Source organism: Aptenodytes forsteri, unplaced genomic scaffold (genome assembly GCF_000699145.1).
Source record: "Aptenodytes forsteri isolate BGI_AS27 unplaced genomic scaffold, ASM69914v1 Scaffold13, whole genome shotgun sequence".
Classification (NCBI taxonomy): Eukaryota; Metazoa; Chordata; class Aves; order Sphenisciformes; family Spheniscidae; genus Aptenodytes; species Aptenodytes forsteri.
This window is the reverse complement of record NW_008794543.1, coordinates 1,754,502-1,771,202: the sequence shown is the minus strand read 5'-3', so window position 1 is coordinate 1,771,202 and position 16,701 is coordinate 1,754,502. Positions and strand designations below refer to the sequence as shown.

The 16,701-nt window shown below is 37.5% G+C and overlaps 1 protein-coding gene across 1 annotated transcript in view; it reads right to left on the bottom strand.

Moving 5' to 3' along the window:
• The window catches only part of TLL1 (tolloid like 1), a 145,751-nt gene that overhangs the window by 40,701 nt on the left and 88,349 nt on the right, over nt 1-16,701 (bottom strand). Inside the window, exons 8-9 of the mRNA XM_009272317.2 lie at nt 14,722-14,846; nt 7,453-7,568 (exon numbers count right to left, since the gene is read on the bottom strand). Of these exons, the coding sequence (XP_009270592.1) occupies nt 7,453-7,568; nt 14,722-14,846 (241 nt within the window). The remainder of the gene's footprint in view (nt 1-7,452; nt 7,569-14,721; nt 14,847-16,701) is intronic.

The window sequence follows — 16,701 nt, the reverse complement described above, 5'->3', positions numbered from 1 at the left end:
CTGCCCAGGGAAGTGGTTCATCCCTCATCCCTGGAGGTATTTAAAAGCCGTGTAGATGAGGCGCTTAGGGACATGGGGCATGGTGGTGTTGGGTCGACGGTTGGACTCGATGATCTTAGAGGTCTTCCCCAACCTTAATGATTCTATGATTCTATGTTTTGACAAGCTAATTTACTTTCAGACAAGTTAAATACTGACAATGGTGGACAGTAATGCTGAAAGCAATATCACTAAAACAAATGGTACACAGTCCCTTAATGACTCTTAATGAAAATATAATAAAGCTTTTTATCCAGAAATCTGATTTCTGTGCATTTCTGGAACTTTTGAACTCCCAATTTTACTGAGCACATCTGTAAATAGGCATATTTTCAATACTTAATATCAGGACTACCCTAGGCCATTACATTATCCCACTTTGGTTTAGAAATACTAATCCCAAACTGCCATAAACTTACACTTTTAACACAGGAATAGGATTCATCCTGGATCACAGGATGACACAATAGCTACAGTTTGGACCCTGACTGACTGGGACAGCCTTAGCATCATGTCCTGCAATTTCAGGGGTAAGTCAGAACAAGAAGATTAAAAATAATTCATATTTTGTATTATAAAATCGTTTCCAATACCCTTTCAATAGATTTAGCTGTATTTGGAAAACGAATTCGTCTTCTTCCAAATCAGTTCCTCAGTGTAGATTAATAAATATTTCAACCTAACTAAAAATCTTCTTTATTCACATATAAGCATAGAAGTGGTTTTATTTTTAGCTTTGATCCTAGGAACTCACAATCGAAACCTGCTATTATAAAGCAAACATGGATTGCTGCACAGTAGCAAGTACCTCACACTGCAAAAATATATTTCCATGGCAGCCTATGAAGCAGCTGTGAGTGTCAGTTGAAAGGAGAAGGATTTACCCTTAGTCCAGCTGCAAGGAGGAAATAAAACACCATAACTGGAACAACGGGCCCAGATAGTCAGATAGGATGGTTTACTTCCATCTCCTCTGAAGGCACCATGTGTCTCTCCAACAACAACATAGTACAATATTAAACCAGAAAGGTAAAACTTTTTCAGACTGTTTAATTTTAAGAAGATAAAAACTACTAGCTATTGGAGGAAGCTAATTTAAAGATAAAATAAACCTCGGTGATTTGGGTGTGTAGGTGGTAGAGTCTCACAGTAAGACTCTTCTCCAAACAATGCAAAATGGAGACAATCTTTCATAGCAAAACACTATATGTCTTAACATTAGGCTAGCAGGTGTTTTGCTTTCACTTACTTTCCACAAAGAATAACTAAGTACATCCATACGAGCAATCACATTCTCAAAAATCTCTTTTGTTTTCAGTGGAGAATAGGAAACTTTCTGACTTAATCTTAAAAGCTGTATCTTCCCCTATCCCCTAGTGCTGACACTACTGACTGTTTGGGTGGAAGACCAAGCTCACAGGTGATTCTGTTCAGCTTTTGCCTTTAATACCATGATGCCATGGGAAACGGAAAACATCTGTAAGGCTACACATAAAACCCAACAGCCAGAAGTCCTGTACAGTGAGGCACATTATGCTGGCAGCCTTGTGGGATGAAGGTATGGGACACGAAGCATGCCAAGGACCATCAGGACAGCACTGAATAAACGAATACCTGTTCTGATGGTTGAGTATGGCCAAACATTTATATCCACAAGCTGCTACCACATCCACAAAACCTGCAAAAGGGTTGCTTAAACAGCAGTCTGCCTCTAGCACTGTGTTCTTCATGGGAACATCCTGCAAGCAGCTTTGGTACATTTTTAGTGTAGCAGATGCAACAAATATAGCCTGCCCTCTCTCTTTTGGCCCCTTCCTTCTGTCATTTTAGGGACACAAAGGGAGGCAATAATTTAGTCTCAGATCTACATGCAAAGAATGTCAGCTTCAGTGTTAGTTTGATACTTTGGAAATGTATTTAGGTAATATTAACTCACGTCGAGGCTGCCATTGGCACTCTGAATCGTAAAGACCTACAACAATGAATAGTCATCAAATTATATTGCAGGCTTCCTTCCTGAGCTCAGAGATGAAAATGGACTAATTTGAAATCAGACACAATTGCTGTGCAATTCCTTCTCTTTGTTGCAATAAAAATTACAGTAGAAATGAATATATTTAAGGAAAACATGTTCCTTATACTGAAGGTTTGCAGTAATAGATATTCTAATATCTTGAACTATTTTTCAGTATGGATACCCTTTCCCTGAACTTTCAAAAACAAAGCAAATTAAGTCCTAATGAAAAAAACAATTTCAATTAATATTTTGTATTATAGAGATAAGGGATGTGTTCATAAGCATGGAATTTAAAAAGGTAATGAAACCCATTTAAACATCCAGTGAATTAGAACAATGAAGAGTTTTTTATATAGAAAATACATCAAATCAGTGCTTTCAAAGCTAGCGCAGGTAGGGAATAGAGTGGGGGGGAAAGGAGGGAGTGTTGCTGGTGTCTTTTGGGAGGGGTGGGGTTTTTTTTGTGAAAGCCAATAAGCAAATTATCCAGACAGTCCACTGTTGAACTCCAAGGATTTGAACTTCCAACTTTGAGACAACCAAGATTTGATTCTAGGTCTCCTATATCTCTGCAAGTTCTGTGAGCTAGACTTTAAGACTCCTTTCCCATTTCAGATGTGGCTAGTCAGGTTAAGTAGAACAAATTTCAACAGCAGAGGGACAACTGGAATGATTCAGCACACACTTTGGATGCACTCTCAGCAGAGCAAGCACTACAATCTGGGTTTCTACCTAACAACCTCTATCTTCAATCCAACTATAGAGCTACGTCTCTCTTCAGACAGGTCTCATTTTTCCCTTGTCAGTTTTTCACCAGGGCCTTGGTGGAGAATGGTTTTTGGATTTTTTTTTAAATTTTGTAAAATAGGAAGAATCTTTTCTTTCCAGTGTTACTGAGAAAATTGACAGAAATCCTTCAATGCTGTACTACTCAGTTTCCAGACTATTGCACTGTTTATCTAAAAATGGCATGCATCAAAGCATTAGTTGATCCTCTCAGCTGGCATTCACCAGGTTACTGTAGTTGTGACCATCCACATGTTCTCATGCTTCTTTTAGTCTAACTGCAGCACCTCTTACTTTGATTTCCCTGTCTTATTTCCTGGATGCAGGCTTCCCGTGCCATTCCCTCCCAGAAAGGGAACCTCACAACTCACCTCTTTGCTTTTGCATACTGCTACACCTCTCAAACTTCTTGTAGCTTACATGCATCCTTACCCAGACTGCTACATCTCTCAAACTTCTTCCAGCTTACGTGCACCCTTTCCCAGATGTCTAACCCATGGGGTATTTTGCCTTTACTATTCAGGCACTCCTTCAGGGACATGTGCTGAAGAAATAAATGCACAAATATTATCAGAATTCCAAGCCCAGCTACTTACCATGTTATTCTCCAGGAGAAATATGCAGATCTGGCTAAAAGTACAATCATTCATATGCTTTCCTCTGCTTCAGCTTTTTATTACATTTCCAAGTGCTATTTGAATGTACCTCTGAGGATGGCAGAGAGGTCCTGTATATTTTCTCATTCATACAGCAATTCTGTCTGTCCTTTGCAGACTGCTTTTTCTTCAACTTGTCCTTCAAATGAAGAGGCCTCACCAACTACAAAATTTTTGTTGTTCTTAGCTCATCCGCTTTGCAGTTCAGATTCCTTCTAAACTCTTACCTTCTTTTTTTTCTGAGTTTCTCAGACCGTAGGTAGGTATCTCTGTATCTAGCCGTACTACTTGAAAACCCTACTGCCCTCAGCAGTCTCCTTGTCCTTTTCCACCCATGCCCACCTCACTCCAGCTGTGCAGGCAGAGTGATTCACAAGGGGGAGCCTTTTTCTCTACCCAGATGAGATGCAGACACCTGGGTTAAGGTCAGGCTACCTTCCACAGCTGCTTAAGCTAACACAGCTGGCTCTGTTGGAAGCAAGTTATGGAAGTCACATCCCATACTTCCTCCATTAGCTCAGCTGTGTAGAGCCTGGAGGTCTCTCACCAGTGTAGTCACAAGTTTTCCATTTTCCATGACACAGCTGAAACATCAGATTTCTCTGTTTTCTGTTTGGAAATTTGCCTTTTTCCAAACCTTAGTTGCCAGGATAAAGTTGGGAAAAGGATGGTTTTACTCAGGTGTGATCACGTCATTGTCTCAAAGTGCTGCTATCTAAACGGAAACCATTAAAATTTAATGAGCCTTCTCAATGGCCCCCACTTTTGAAACTACATGAAATAACCTTCACAGCCTTTTCTCACTCTGACATGCCAAGGTATTTGATGATACAGCAATTCCTTAACATTGACCAGAATTCATTAGCTGTACATAGACAGAACCCCCAAGCTGTCACAGCATGATTGCTGGTTGGGAACCAAACAAGTATAAATATATTTAAGATTCTGATTTGCAATTCTGCAAAGTATTAAATAGAGCTACAGACAAGGCAGAGCTTGTTCAAGGGGACAGGATAGCTGAAAGTCTTCACAGGAAAAACAATCAATGGGTATTTGTCAGGAATTATTAACTAAGGAATTATTGATTACACAGCAGATTCAATTGTGCTACTGCAGCTTCAGAGAGAATATATTATACCTCCTACTGCCTGGGATAAGAAAGCACAAAATATATAGCAAACACCAGGTAGTACTAACTAAATTTTCTGCAGGTGGCATTTTTTTCCCATATCAACCTAGGATTTATCTGTCTTATTTTATCATTCATGTAAGAGATTAAGGAAAATTGGGAAGTAATGTAACCTATTCAAAAAGGTGGATTCAAAAAAAACCACAGTTGCAACTCCCTATGCCAACAAAATTTCTACACACCAGAAGGCGGGATTTGCTCTGGCAGAGGGCATACAGTATTACTAACACAATCCTCCCCCAGAGATTTTTCTGTGTATAGATATACTGTGTACAGCTGTTTACCATATAGTCTTAAATCTTGAGAGAAAGTAAAAGGTGAATGAACTGCCTTGTTTTAGTAATAGGGACGCACACATTTCAGGTTGGGCTGGCAATTTATGATGCCTATCAATAAAAGGAATGCTGCAGCTAGTGCATACCACCGCAGTTCCATCCTTCATTGAATTTCTTGCCATCAAAGATCAGAAGTGCCTGTACTTGCAGAAAGCAGTATGGATAGAATAGAAGTCCTCTAAATTATGCTCAAACAGCACAATGTTAAATCTCAATAAATACGAGACAAGAGCTAGACAATCTGGACTGATGCTTTTTCAGTTTATTTTTAGGTGACTAAAGTGCTCACTGACATTTCAGAACATGATGTGATGTACTTATATGTACTCTACCCTCCACACAACATTCCTGAGATCTATCAGGGTCAAAGCAGCAAACAGAGGAAAAAAAAAAAAAAATTATTTTCCCTTCATAACGTGAATATGTTATCATCATTTACTGAGAAAATTTGGGATCAAGCATAATGTGTGTCCAAGGTACCGTGATATATGCATTAGTTAAGATTTAGACCTAATTTCTGCTATCTGCTATTCACATCAAGTACTTGCTGCAAATAGGGTCCTTTATCTCAAGATAGACAATATCCTGTAGGAATAGCACTGACAAAACAGGCTTTTGACATTAGCACAAGTATAATTTACTTTGTTCTTGCTGAACTATACAGAGACTGTGAGAGCTGGAGGTCAGAACAGTGCCCTACAGACACAACTTGTCATGTCAAATTTCAATTAGAAAATTCTGTTTAGTCTTTTTCACCATTTGGGGTGAGGGCTAAGATGGGAAGGGAGCCAGTCTTCTTACATTGTTGACTTCAAGACAGGGGCTTTCCCCCATTAAGCTTTTGTACAGTATGATACAGCTCCAGTGGTGGTTCCAATCTCAAGACATAATGGTATTACAAATATATTACAACTGCAGAAACATCCACAGATAGGCTTACACAAAGTTGCAGTATGCTAGGAATACTTAAGCATGACCATTTCCTAGCTCATATATTAATAGTTTTCAAAAGCTAATAATAATTGTAGATGAACACTACAATTTTTTAATTTTTTAAACTGAGGAATAGAAATCTAAGCCATTTCTGTTGTTTTCACAGCAGTGTCTAAGAAGCAACACAAATAGTGGGGACATAAAATTACCTATCTAGATTAATTTGCATCTTTTGCACAAACCTTCTCTTACTCATCTGTTTTCATTTGTTTTTCCCTGACAACCTGCAGAGCCAACCACACCCTCCCAGCACAGAGTGTGTTTATTTTTCCTCCTGTCTCTGGCTTTTGCCCAGAGGAGGGCGAACGCTTTCCAAATGACTTTGCTTTCATCCCCCACAGTGGCAAATGCTCTTACAGCTCCTCAGGATCTATTAGCACATCAAGAACATATATTCTTGGCATCTACCACGACCCTGAGCTGAAAGAAATACGGAATAAAGTAATCCAAACAGGAGAAAACTATGTCCAATATGGAGTGGGAGACCACTGACAAAACTGACTGAAATAGCTGGGGGCAAATGCTGGGTTTTCCTCTTTGGACTCTCCAGTACTGAGGCCAGTGATAGGTTCTATATTTCAGTCTTTAGGCTGTATTTGCTTAACATCAGCCACCACTTCCTGTAAAAAAACTTACATCTTTTTTTTCCTGCATATTTTGTCTCAGGTGAAACTTCCCATCACTCCCTCTATCCTTATTTATTTTGAGGCAGGCTAGTATTTGAGCCAGTAATATAAAACAAGATTCAGCTAGCATGTTTTGAAAGTGTACACAAGAAGAACAGGTTTTGCTTTCACTAGGATGGCACACTTCTCTCCCTGAACTGCTCTCACCAAGCCAATATTTTGCCCCCCCCCCCCCCTCACCCCCCCGCAAATATTATTTTCCCCCCCCCCCCGCCACTTTTCCCCCGAAAATTTATGCCCAGAAAGTAAAACTATATGCACTAGAACCGATACCAGGGAACATCTACAATGACACTTTCTTTACCCCACGTTATTCTGTTTTACTTCAGAAACATCTCATTCAACATACTAAGAGCTTTCTTAGGCAGAGCCCAGCTATCAGCCCCACACAGCTCGCCCAAGCCCGTGCTGGAGAAGAGACCATTCAGGAGCCTACACTACCCCCTTCCACCTTTACACCGAACCACCAACTGAATTGGAAGCCAGTTTTGAAGGGATTTCATGATGCAAACATGCAGCAGATTGAAATCATGCCTTCATTTCACATGGACAGCCACCGAATAGATGATGTGGTTCTATTGCCACAGACCAAAGTCAAGTCAATAGCACATAGTTCATGGTCCCATTTTTTTATGGTATACCATTGTTTTCAATTATTATGCAAGCTTTAAACGTAAATGAAAAGCTAAAGAAACGCAACATTTTATTTTGAAAATAGTATCTGTGTTTAGCTGAGGGAATGTTAAAATACCTTCTCCCCTGGGGTCACAGAGATTCTCCATATGCAATGTGTGTAGGAAGGATAACCATTTGGAAATCCTGGAGAAGAAAAGTTGCCTGTAGATTCCTGCAGTGTTTCTCCACAGGCTGAAAGAAACAAAATACAGTAAAAAATATAAATTGAATGCGCCTAACAGAGAAAAATGTATCTTTCCAATATCTACTCAGAATACATTTAACTTACTGCAGATGCAGAATGGAAAACAGACTAGTTATTTTATGATTTATTCAAAACAAAGATTTTAAGCCAGACTGACATTCATTTCATTTTACACAGGATGTTTTTATTCCATGAACTATTTCACTTGTGTGCTGTCTGCTGACATAACCAAAATTACAGTCTTAAAAATGTCATTGCTGTCAATCAACTGCAAAATTATACATATAACTTTACTTTGGCGAAAAAAAGTTAGCCACACCCTTAGACACATACTTTAAGAACTAAAACAAAACTGAAACAAAAGCTGGCACGGCATGATTGGCACCACACTGGAATTTCATCAGTGGTTTCATTTAATTTAGTACTTTGCCCACATGACAGACTGATCTGACCTAAAGTCACTCCTTTATATTGGTATAGAAAACTAAATCCTATGTTCAACAAAATCTCTTGCAACAGTGATTTGTAGAGATACAAGTAATAAAGCAAAGTAAATGTAAAGTCCTAAAATACCAAAGGCTTTTATATTCTTTATTATTGAAGCTTTTAGCACCCATATCTCACCTGTCAATCATGCTACTAGCTGCTGGCAGACTGGTTAATAATTCCTCTTCACACTAAAATATAGCATTGGAAGATCCTGCCATTCTCCAGCACTAAAACTGATTCTGGTAGGGTGTCACAACTCAGTCAGTCATCTTTTTTGACCTTAATCAAGTTGTTCACCCACCGATTTTGCAGGTGTGATATGAGAGATGTGAATTTGAGAATATTATCCCATGACTGACAGTGTAATCAGATCTGCAGTGCTTTTAAATTACAGCGCTACCACTGCCAGCAGGTGAACTACTGTATCATCAAAATCTCAATGAATTATAAATGATCTGGAAAATCTTTAAATAAAAGGGGACAAAGGAAGAGATTGTTTATGACAAAGACAGACAACACAGCTGTAAAGGCTGTCTTGTTAAAATGCGTCTAAGATGTAATCTGACAACTACATTATAATATCAGGCATAAGCTACATTCAAGGCATTAAATATGCTCTCTGACACTGAAATCGTTCTTGTGATGAGAGAAAAGAAAGATTGGTGCAGCCCCCCAAAAAATTTAATGGCTAACGTCACCGTCACCGTGTCCTTTAGGAATGAAACAGGAAAAAAAAATTATTTTCCTCCCCTCATTTAAAAAATGTAGTGTTATCTTTAAAAAATAGCAGGCAGCCACAGCAAATGACACATACACAAAAGGCATTCAGCGCTAAATAATTATTTCTGTACAAAGCCTTTTCAGTGAAAATGCTATGTCCATAATTAACCACAATTTATTTTTAACGCAGCGATGAACGCAAACTTAAATAAGTTGCAGAGTACTGTACTGGGTTCTGCCAGTGCTAGTGAACTGTGTCATAGCTTACAGCGCATACGTAAAGCACCTAAGAGAAGGCCAAGAGTAAAACTGTAGACTTGTACAGGAGTAGAGGAAAGCAGAGCCCAAAGAGGAGATACCCTGCGTAGCACACACGTGCACGACTCGGGAGATCTGTGAGGATCCAAGCATTCTGCTCACCACTTTTAGAGCCCTTTCTTGTTCTTCCCTCTATGTATGGCTTCATTGAGACTACATTGCATCAGCATACTCTCACAAGGCATACAACAATTTCAAGCTTTAGTACGCCTTGTGTTTGCTCTAGCTATAACTATTTCACCAACACTACAGTTACTAAGCAAGCCTTGAGCAGACGATGTACACGTGTGATGGAGAATGCCGCTTGTCCAATCTTTTCTGCTTACATTGCATTTTTTCAATTAACTGTAACTTTGACTCACAAATATTGATTATGAAGTCATGCAATGCACATACCCACATAATGTGAAGTATGTAAACAAACAGAATACTATGAAGTATGTGGGACATACAAGATGTCAGTTCAAATGCAGCCCTGCAATTAGTAAGAGAAAAAGAGGAAGACCCTGGCATATCTAACTCCTTACTCTATTAAAATCCCCAAATTACCCCGTTGTAAAAGTAAACTAACACATCAATGAATTAAGCATAATAGCTTTATATTTTTTAAAACATTTCAGAATTTTTCTCTCTTATACAGAGTGCAGGATTATTTTCTCCAGACTATTAACAACACTCCATGCTTCATATGCAGAAGTTGTATATAGCCTTAAAACTATGGTTTTTAAGTTGCAAAAGCTGCTGTGGAACATTTTCTTTTTCTAGGAATTATAGAATAAAGCTGGTTAATCCAACAATTTAACTTATATACATGTTAAATGCCTGGGAGCTCTCTATCAAATCAAAATTTTCATCGATGTTTCTGAATTTAAGGGAAGCATAAGAAAAATTGTAATTGGATAACTTCTACTAAGAATTAACACAGTTAGAATTTATAAAATATATTTGGGCTTCACATTTTTCACCATATTTACCATTTAACTTAAAATTCCTGGTTACTCAAGGGAACTAACACAAGAACAGCTTATACCAATCAATAGTTGAATTAATTATCTATGGGATCTGAGTTCCAGGCTGGCTTCCAGAGCCACTGTAGACAGGGTGATATTTGGGCATTTCTTGTTTAAAAGCACATTCCTCTGCAATGGGTCAATGGTAATTGAAACAGTTAAAATTCTATCACTAGAGAATGTAAGGGTTTTCTGTGTAATTGGACTGTGGCAACTACAGTATTCGCGATTAGGCTTATAAAATGGTATATTATAAACATTTTACCGTGTGACGGTCCATTAGTAATGGAGCCCACTTTGGGAAAGAAATGTAGAAGTACAATGAGGTAAGGGCCACTTATTTAAATTTCCTAAGAACTAATCTTAGTATATCTAATGTAAGAAGAAATTAATTACAACTTCAATCTTATACACCTCTGCTTTTTAAAGCATTTGTACATTTTTATTCCATTGTTAATGATTAACTTTGCCAATGTTTTCTCTGATGCTTTTTTCCCCCCTCTCAAATGTCATGCCTTCTATCAATTTTACTAGGCTAGACCACTTGCAGAAATGCCACTTTAGCTCTCCTTACACACACACTCCAACAGAAAAAAAACAATCTCCTGTCTGTTTTACAGCTTGAGAAGGTTAACTTTCCGATAAGTTTTTCTGTAGTAAGGAAAGGAAAACTATTTTTGCTTCTCCTTGTAAAGATTAGCAACGGGTGCAGGCAGCGGGTAGATTATATGCTTATACAAAGCAATTTCTACCAGTGAGCTCTGCAGCAGTGTTTAATTACACAGCCAGTGTATAACACCTCTCTGGGCTGGCTTACGCACACAGTCAAGTTCCATTAAGGATTACAGTGAAATCTGCAAATGACGAAGCCCAGATCCTCCAAGACACTTAGGGAACCAACTCTCATTCCTTTGTCCATAGCACTAGCAAATACGTACTGTCATATACAGCTAATTTAAGCCATCGCTTCTCCAAAGAGAATTAAGATCTTTAATACTTTTTACTTAGACTCAAGTCTGTGTATCTATACGTACATGGCATATATAGCTGCCACAGAGCCCTAAAAATATCTGGTGCTGATAATGTACTTGTTAAACCAAAAGCTTAAATCAGTTTACTACAACTCAGTGTCTTACTGTTGACTTGATTCCCCTTTATAGTTATAGGGAAACAGTCTTAATCTAAAAACTTTAATCTTCCTTATGTTGTGAATAAAGGCTGACTTTTGAAGGTGAACACTCTTTTCTAATCTAATTGAGATGGGAGCAAGTTAAGCCTGAGGAACAGCGTGAACAGCACAAAAAGCCAGGCTAGGTATCCTTCATCTGCTCTCTTCCACGCATACTATCACAGAGCCTGGCAATTTGGAAATTTGCTGAACTTCTTCCATCCACCTTCTCTTCCTCTGAACAGCCTTCTCCTGCCAGTTTGAGCCTCCTTTCCCATCCCTTATTCAGTCCCACTCTACCCACTTATTTCTTGTCCTCTCTTTCTGCCTAACAGTATCATTCCTTCTCCATTATTTCCCTTTCTTATTCTCTTGCTGCTATAAAACTACATACACATTTTAAATCAACTACAATTTCTATATAGAACTATAAAGGTAGACCTGTATTGAAATTTTAGTAGCTACACCAGAAGAAAACATGTTCTTTTACTCTATTAGACAGTCTGTAAACTATTGCAATACATTCAGCCTTGAAGTTCAAGATCTGTCCTCAAATGCCAAGACACTCAAAGTTCAAAATAAGATTGCAGTGGAAGGACCCTCAATTTATTTGCTTGCTTTCTCCTTATTATTCTATCATGTAACAATGTAACTCAGTATTAAAATGTTACAGATCCCTATCAGCGACTATGTTTTCCTTTGACAAAAATCCTAAGAAAAATTAAAAACAAGTCAAAATTGCTGTTGCTAAGGCTGTTGAGTCCTGGCACTTACTCAGCGGATGAAAGACAGGTTATCAAATCTCATGCCTTGGCTTCACCAAGCTCAAAACTGTTTCTCGGTCACTAAGTCCTTTCCTGAATAACGACCCTGAATATCCTGACTAGCTAAAACAACCCGGGAGGCTCTGCTGCTTCACTGCTGTGAGGATCAGCTGTATTATCCAGCAGCCCTGAGCTCAACTTCATGTTCAGGGGCCCCAGAAATGCAGCAGGCTTCTTGGACCAGAGACTGCTTGCAGGAATATCTAGAACTCCAAACGAAACATGCACAGTACCAAAAAATCTTTTATTGAAGAAGTGTGCATCTCTGGAAAACACCGATTTATTTAAGTTACTGTTTTCTGTATTTTCATTGTACTATATTTAAGGCAACACAAATGAATACATGAAACAATGCAGATGTTATTAATGTTTGAAATATTCACTGCTGTTTTATCATAAGCAGACATCATGATTAACATCTTTTGTCTGAAATAGAAAATACAGCACACCTCCAAAAACAACACAGTGTCAGGGATTTTATTGCTATATACTATGATGATCACATGATTCTTTTCATAAAACCAAAAGCTTAACGTCTGAATTTTCAGTCTCACTATTTGCTGGAAAATTTATTAAATCACAAGTACCATGCAACTTTCAGAAAGTTGCTTTCTTTATTGGATGTTTAAGTTTGTGTTGTGTTATTCAGTTATGCAGCTTCTATTAAAAATATTGACTGAAAAAAATAGCATGTTAAATAGTACGCTATTTAAAATTTGTAGCAAAACCTTCTGCCTTTTTCTCTCTCTCAAAACCCACTTTCTTTTATGGACTGGCTCATCTAAGTAAGGCTAGAAAACCAATGTCTTTTATCCCAAAGTCTGCCAAAGTGAAGCATCAGAAAAGGAGCATGATCCTGCAACCACCATTCATTTTTATTATCCCTCTGAAGCGTGTTCATCAATGCTGCAAAAAATAACTTACTTTTACAGTGCACACTGCTGCTGAACAACCGTGGTTTTAATATACTGTGAAACTAATTTTCAACAAGACTTTCAAGACATTGAAAGAAATAAGTCATCATTACACATTTTCATGAATTATATGAAAAGGACATTTTCTCTGAACAACTATTTCAACATTAGCTCAAAAAGCACATTGCGTCTTTTCCAGTTGACTGAAAGTGCATCCTAGAGTATTATATACACACTAAACACTGTAGGCTGTATTTTATTTTTTTTCTTTCTTAAGCCAATGTGATCATAAGATACTAGCTACTTTCACAGATTTTTTGATTCTATAGACTATTTTTGTCTCCAAAATTTGTCTTTTATCAAAATAGATACGTATTCTCTGTGTTTATGAAATCGTTGCTCTCTGTATACTCTTACTAGAAATAATGTTGCCAAGAAGAATGGGACTATTCAAGTACTTTCTGTACCAAAAGGAAAGAGCAAGAATTATTCCAAAAGGAACAGTTGTTAAAGAAAATATGTTAAAGTGATTTCTCCTCTGGTAGGCCCAGAAACACTGTGCGTGTTTCCCAGGATATATGAGATTATGATTCAGAGTACTTACAGCACAAAGGAAAAGCATATTTCAGCTGCACAGTGTACATCAAATGCACATCAGATGCCCCAGGTCTTCAGCAGATCTCACTGCTGCTGATACAAATCTGAAACAGCTCCATCACTTCAGTCCTGATCCCTCTTTTTAGTCGTTCTATATTGATCAGGTGGTAAAAAGTAGCCATATATCTGACTTAAAACAGTTACTGAGACTTCATTATTTCCCATGAGGAGCAGGAGGGCTGTAAAACCTATGTGGCACAGAGCTGGCATGTCTAGCCTCCCACAAGGACCTTGCTGGCAAATTCTGACTGAGAGATGGGACTTCTGAACTGCTTCAGTTTACACCAAAGGTTAAAACTGGTCTCAGGTATAACTAGAGCAAGGAAAGTAAAATCTTTTGCTTTGAGATTTCCACCACTCTGCCAGCACTTAGAGAAGAACTAGCACAAGAGAGCAACCGCAGAGTTGACTCTGGGTTACTCCAGACTTGCTACTCATGTCTCTGAGACAGACAGCAACTCTACCCCAACACTATTTTGAGATAAAACATTAATATGCATTGAAATTATAGGATGCTAGAATTAGGCAGAAGATATTCAAATACTAAATGTAACTGTTACAACTGTATAAAGTTTGTAATAAGATCTAACCAGTTCATCCACAAAAGAATTTACAACTTAGTTGTCCTGGCTTGTTATTTGTCAAGTTTTCAAAAAATGTAATGTGTTCAGAGCTGACTGCAATAATTTAATTTGCTCCTTCTGCACTCTACTTGAATTCAAACAATAATGGACTCCAGTCAATACGCAAACCAGAAGTGATATTAAACATCATCTTTTTTTTCTAGTCAAAGGAAGACAAAGACTGAAATGTCATGAAACTACCTGTTGTTTCATACAGCTTATCTGTCCTTAAGTGCTTTGCATTCCAGAGACCTTACCTATAAGGTTTTTTTATGATTCAATTCTTGAACTGCCTACGTCAGGTGCCAACATGGAAACAGACTACTGAGCAGCTGACTCAAAAACTTTATCATTCCTCTTGAACAACAAGTCAAACAGTTGCTAGTATGTGTTTTTTGTTTGTTTGTGGTGCAATACCTGGACATCTATACAGCTTTCTTGCCTGTGCAATATCTCCTTTACTTAGACGAGTACGCTGGCCAATGGCAGGCCGTATACCATTATCATCACGGGAAGGGAGAATGGTATCCAGAAACATGCCCCTAAAAAAAATAAAAATAAAAATAGACCCCAAAAAACCCTATCAGGTTTCTGTCATAAAACTGTGAGTTTTATGAATGTATAATGCTATTTTGTAAATCTAGAATTTACATTTGGCATAAATAAGAGGGTAAAATGCAGAACTTTAAATACAGAAAACATGTCATAAAAATTCCTCAGGTTGGCAAACTTTATGCAAAGTTATCAAAAAAGAATCTTCTTTCAGTACATCAGTTAACATATCAGTTTTTATATTCCTGTCAGACAACAGGAGGAAAATCTCTTACTACTATTAAGACTACACAGGAGAAAGGCACTGCTGTTAAGCTCTTGCTATATTGAAAAAAAAATTAATTATAAAATTATATAAAAATACATAAATTAGGCCCTACCACGAAATTCTTAATCACAAATTTCCTATTTCTAACAAAGTTTTTAAGGGAAGTCTTAAAGTCTAACTTACATGTGTAAGAGCAGGTAAAGTCAGGCACGCTTGCCAATCATTCTTGTCAGGTGTTATAACAGATCTAACCCTACTCTAGCCGCTGCTGCTTTTGAAACATAAATGCTTACTTGCCAGCCTCTGCTTGCTTTACAATAAAATATATCAACTTACCATATGTGATTTCAATAACATTTACCCTAAATGACTAGGCATAATAGAGAAGCACACTTGTTCTAGAAGTGCAGTTTTATTCAAAATTTCCCAAATTTCAAATATGATCCAAAATATTTTGGTAGTCTCAAATAAATTTTAAAAGAGTAAGGTACAAAACTAAGTTCTATTATCATGATACAAAATTTGAAAATCCCTGAAAACCCATAAAAAGGAAGTTAACAGATGAATATGTTTCTGTATTCTCTTGTTCTTTAATTTTTGTATACTCTCTTGTATACTTGAAGGGCTTTTATTGAAAAGTAAAACGGATATTTTCAGGCATAATGTAGGTCCAAAAATGAATGAACAGTAAGGATCTTTGTAGTTAGAAATATTGTTTAGAAATACAGATTGGTTTTTAAATTATAATAAATGAACCAGTTTGAGTACTGCAGGTACATACTGCTGTCTTTACCCAGTCAGATTTCTTGTGGCATCACTAGAAATTTTGCAAAAAAAGAATCATCTCAGGATGTTCCCCTAATCTAAACAGTGAAATAAACTATTTATGACATTATTCAGTTTCTAGAAATAAGGCACATTATTATTTCAAAAAAGTGTTTGTATCTATAAATTATAATTTTATTTTCCACTTATTTTTAGTACAACCTGAAATTGATGTCATTCATATTTTGAAAAATGTGAAAACAATCCTCTCTCAAATGTTTCAGCACTTCAAGAAGTGAACAAACTAACAGTTTTAATACACCATGAACATCATTACCATGTGCAACTAGAACTTTGTGATTTCTACTACTTATCCAGGTGAGTAAAGTCTAACAACAAACAGCTGGCAATATTCCACACTGGGCACAACTCATGCTTTCAAGATAAATCAGTGCAAATCAATACATGACCTCAAGGGTTTGCTGGGGCTTTTTTAAACAGTATGAAGTAACAACCTCTTGTACCTTGAGGCAGGGCATGCCTACTCATGGCACTATCAGTTTTTGCCAGCTTGGAAAGTGGTGAGATCAGCGCCCACATATCAAATTATCTTGATGTTGTCATTGCCCTAGGACTCGGGGGGGTTCCAGCTTGTTAAATTACTCTATTTTATATAGGTTCTTATAATCTCTTCCTTAAGGTAATGTATCTGGATTAAGCGATGTGACTAATATCTACCTCGTGGCTCATTCCCATGCTCTTCCAAGGGTGAATTATGTGTATGCAGAATACATTATTTGGTAGGGTTGGGA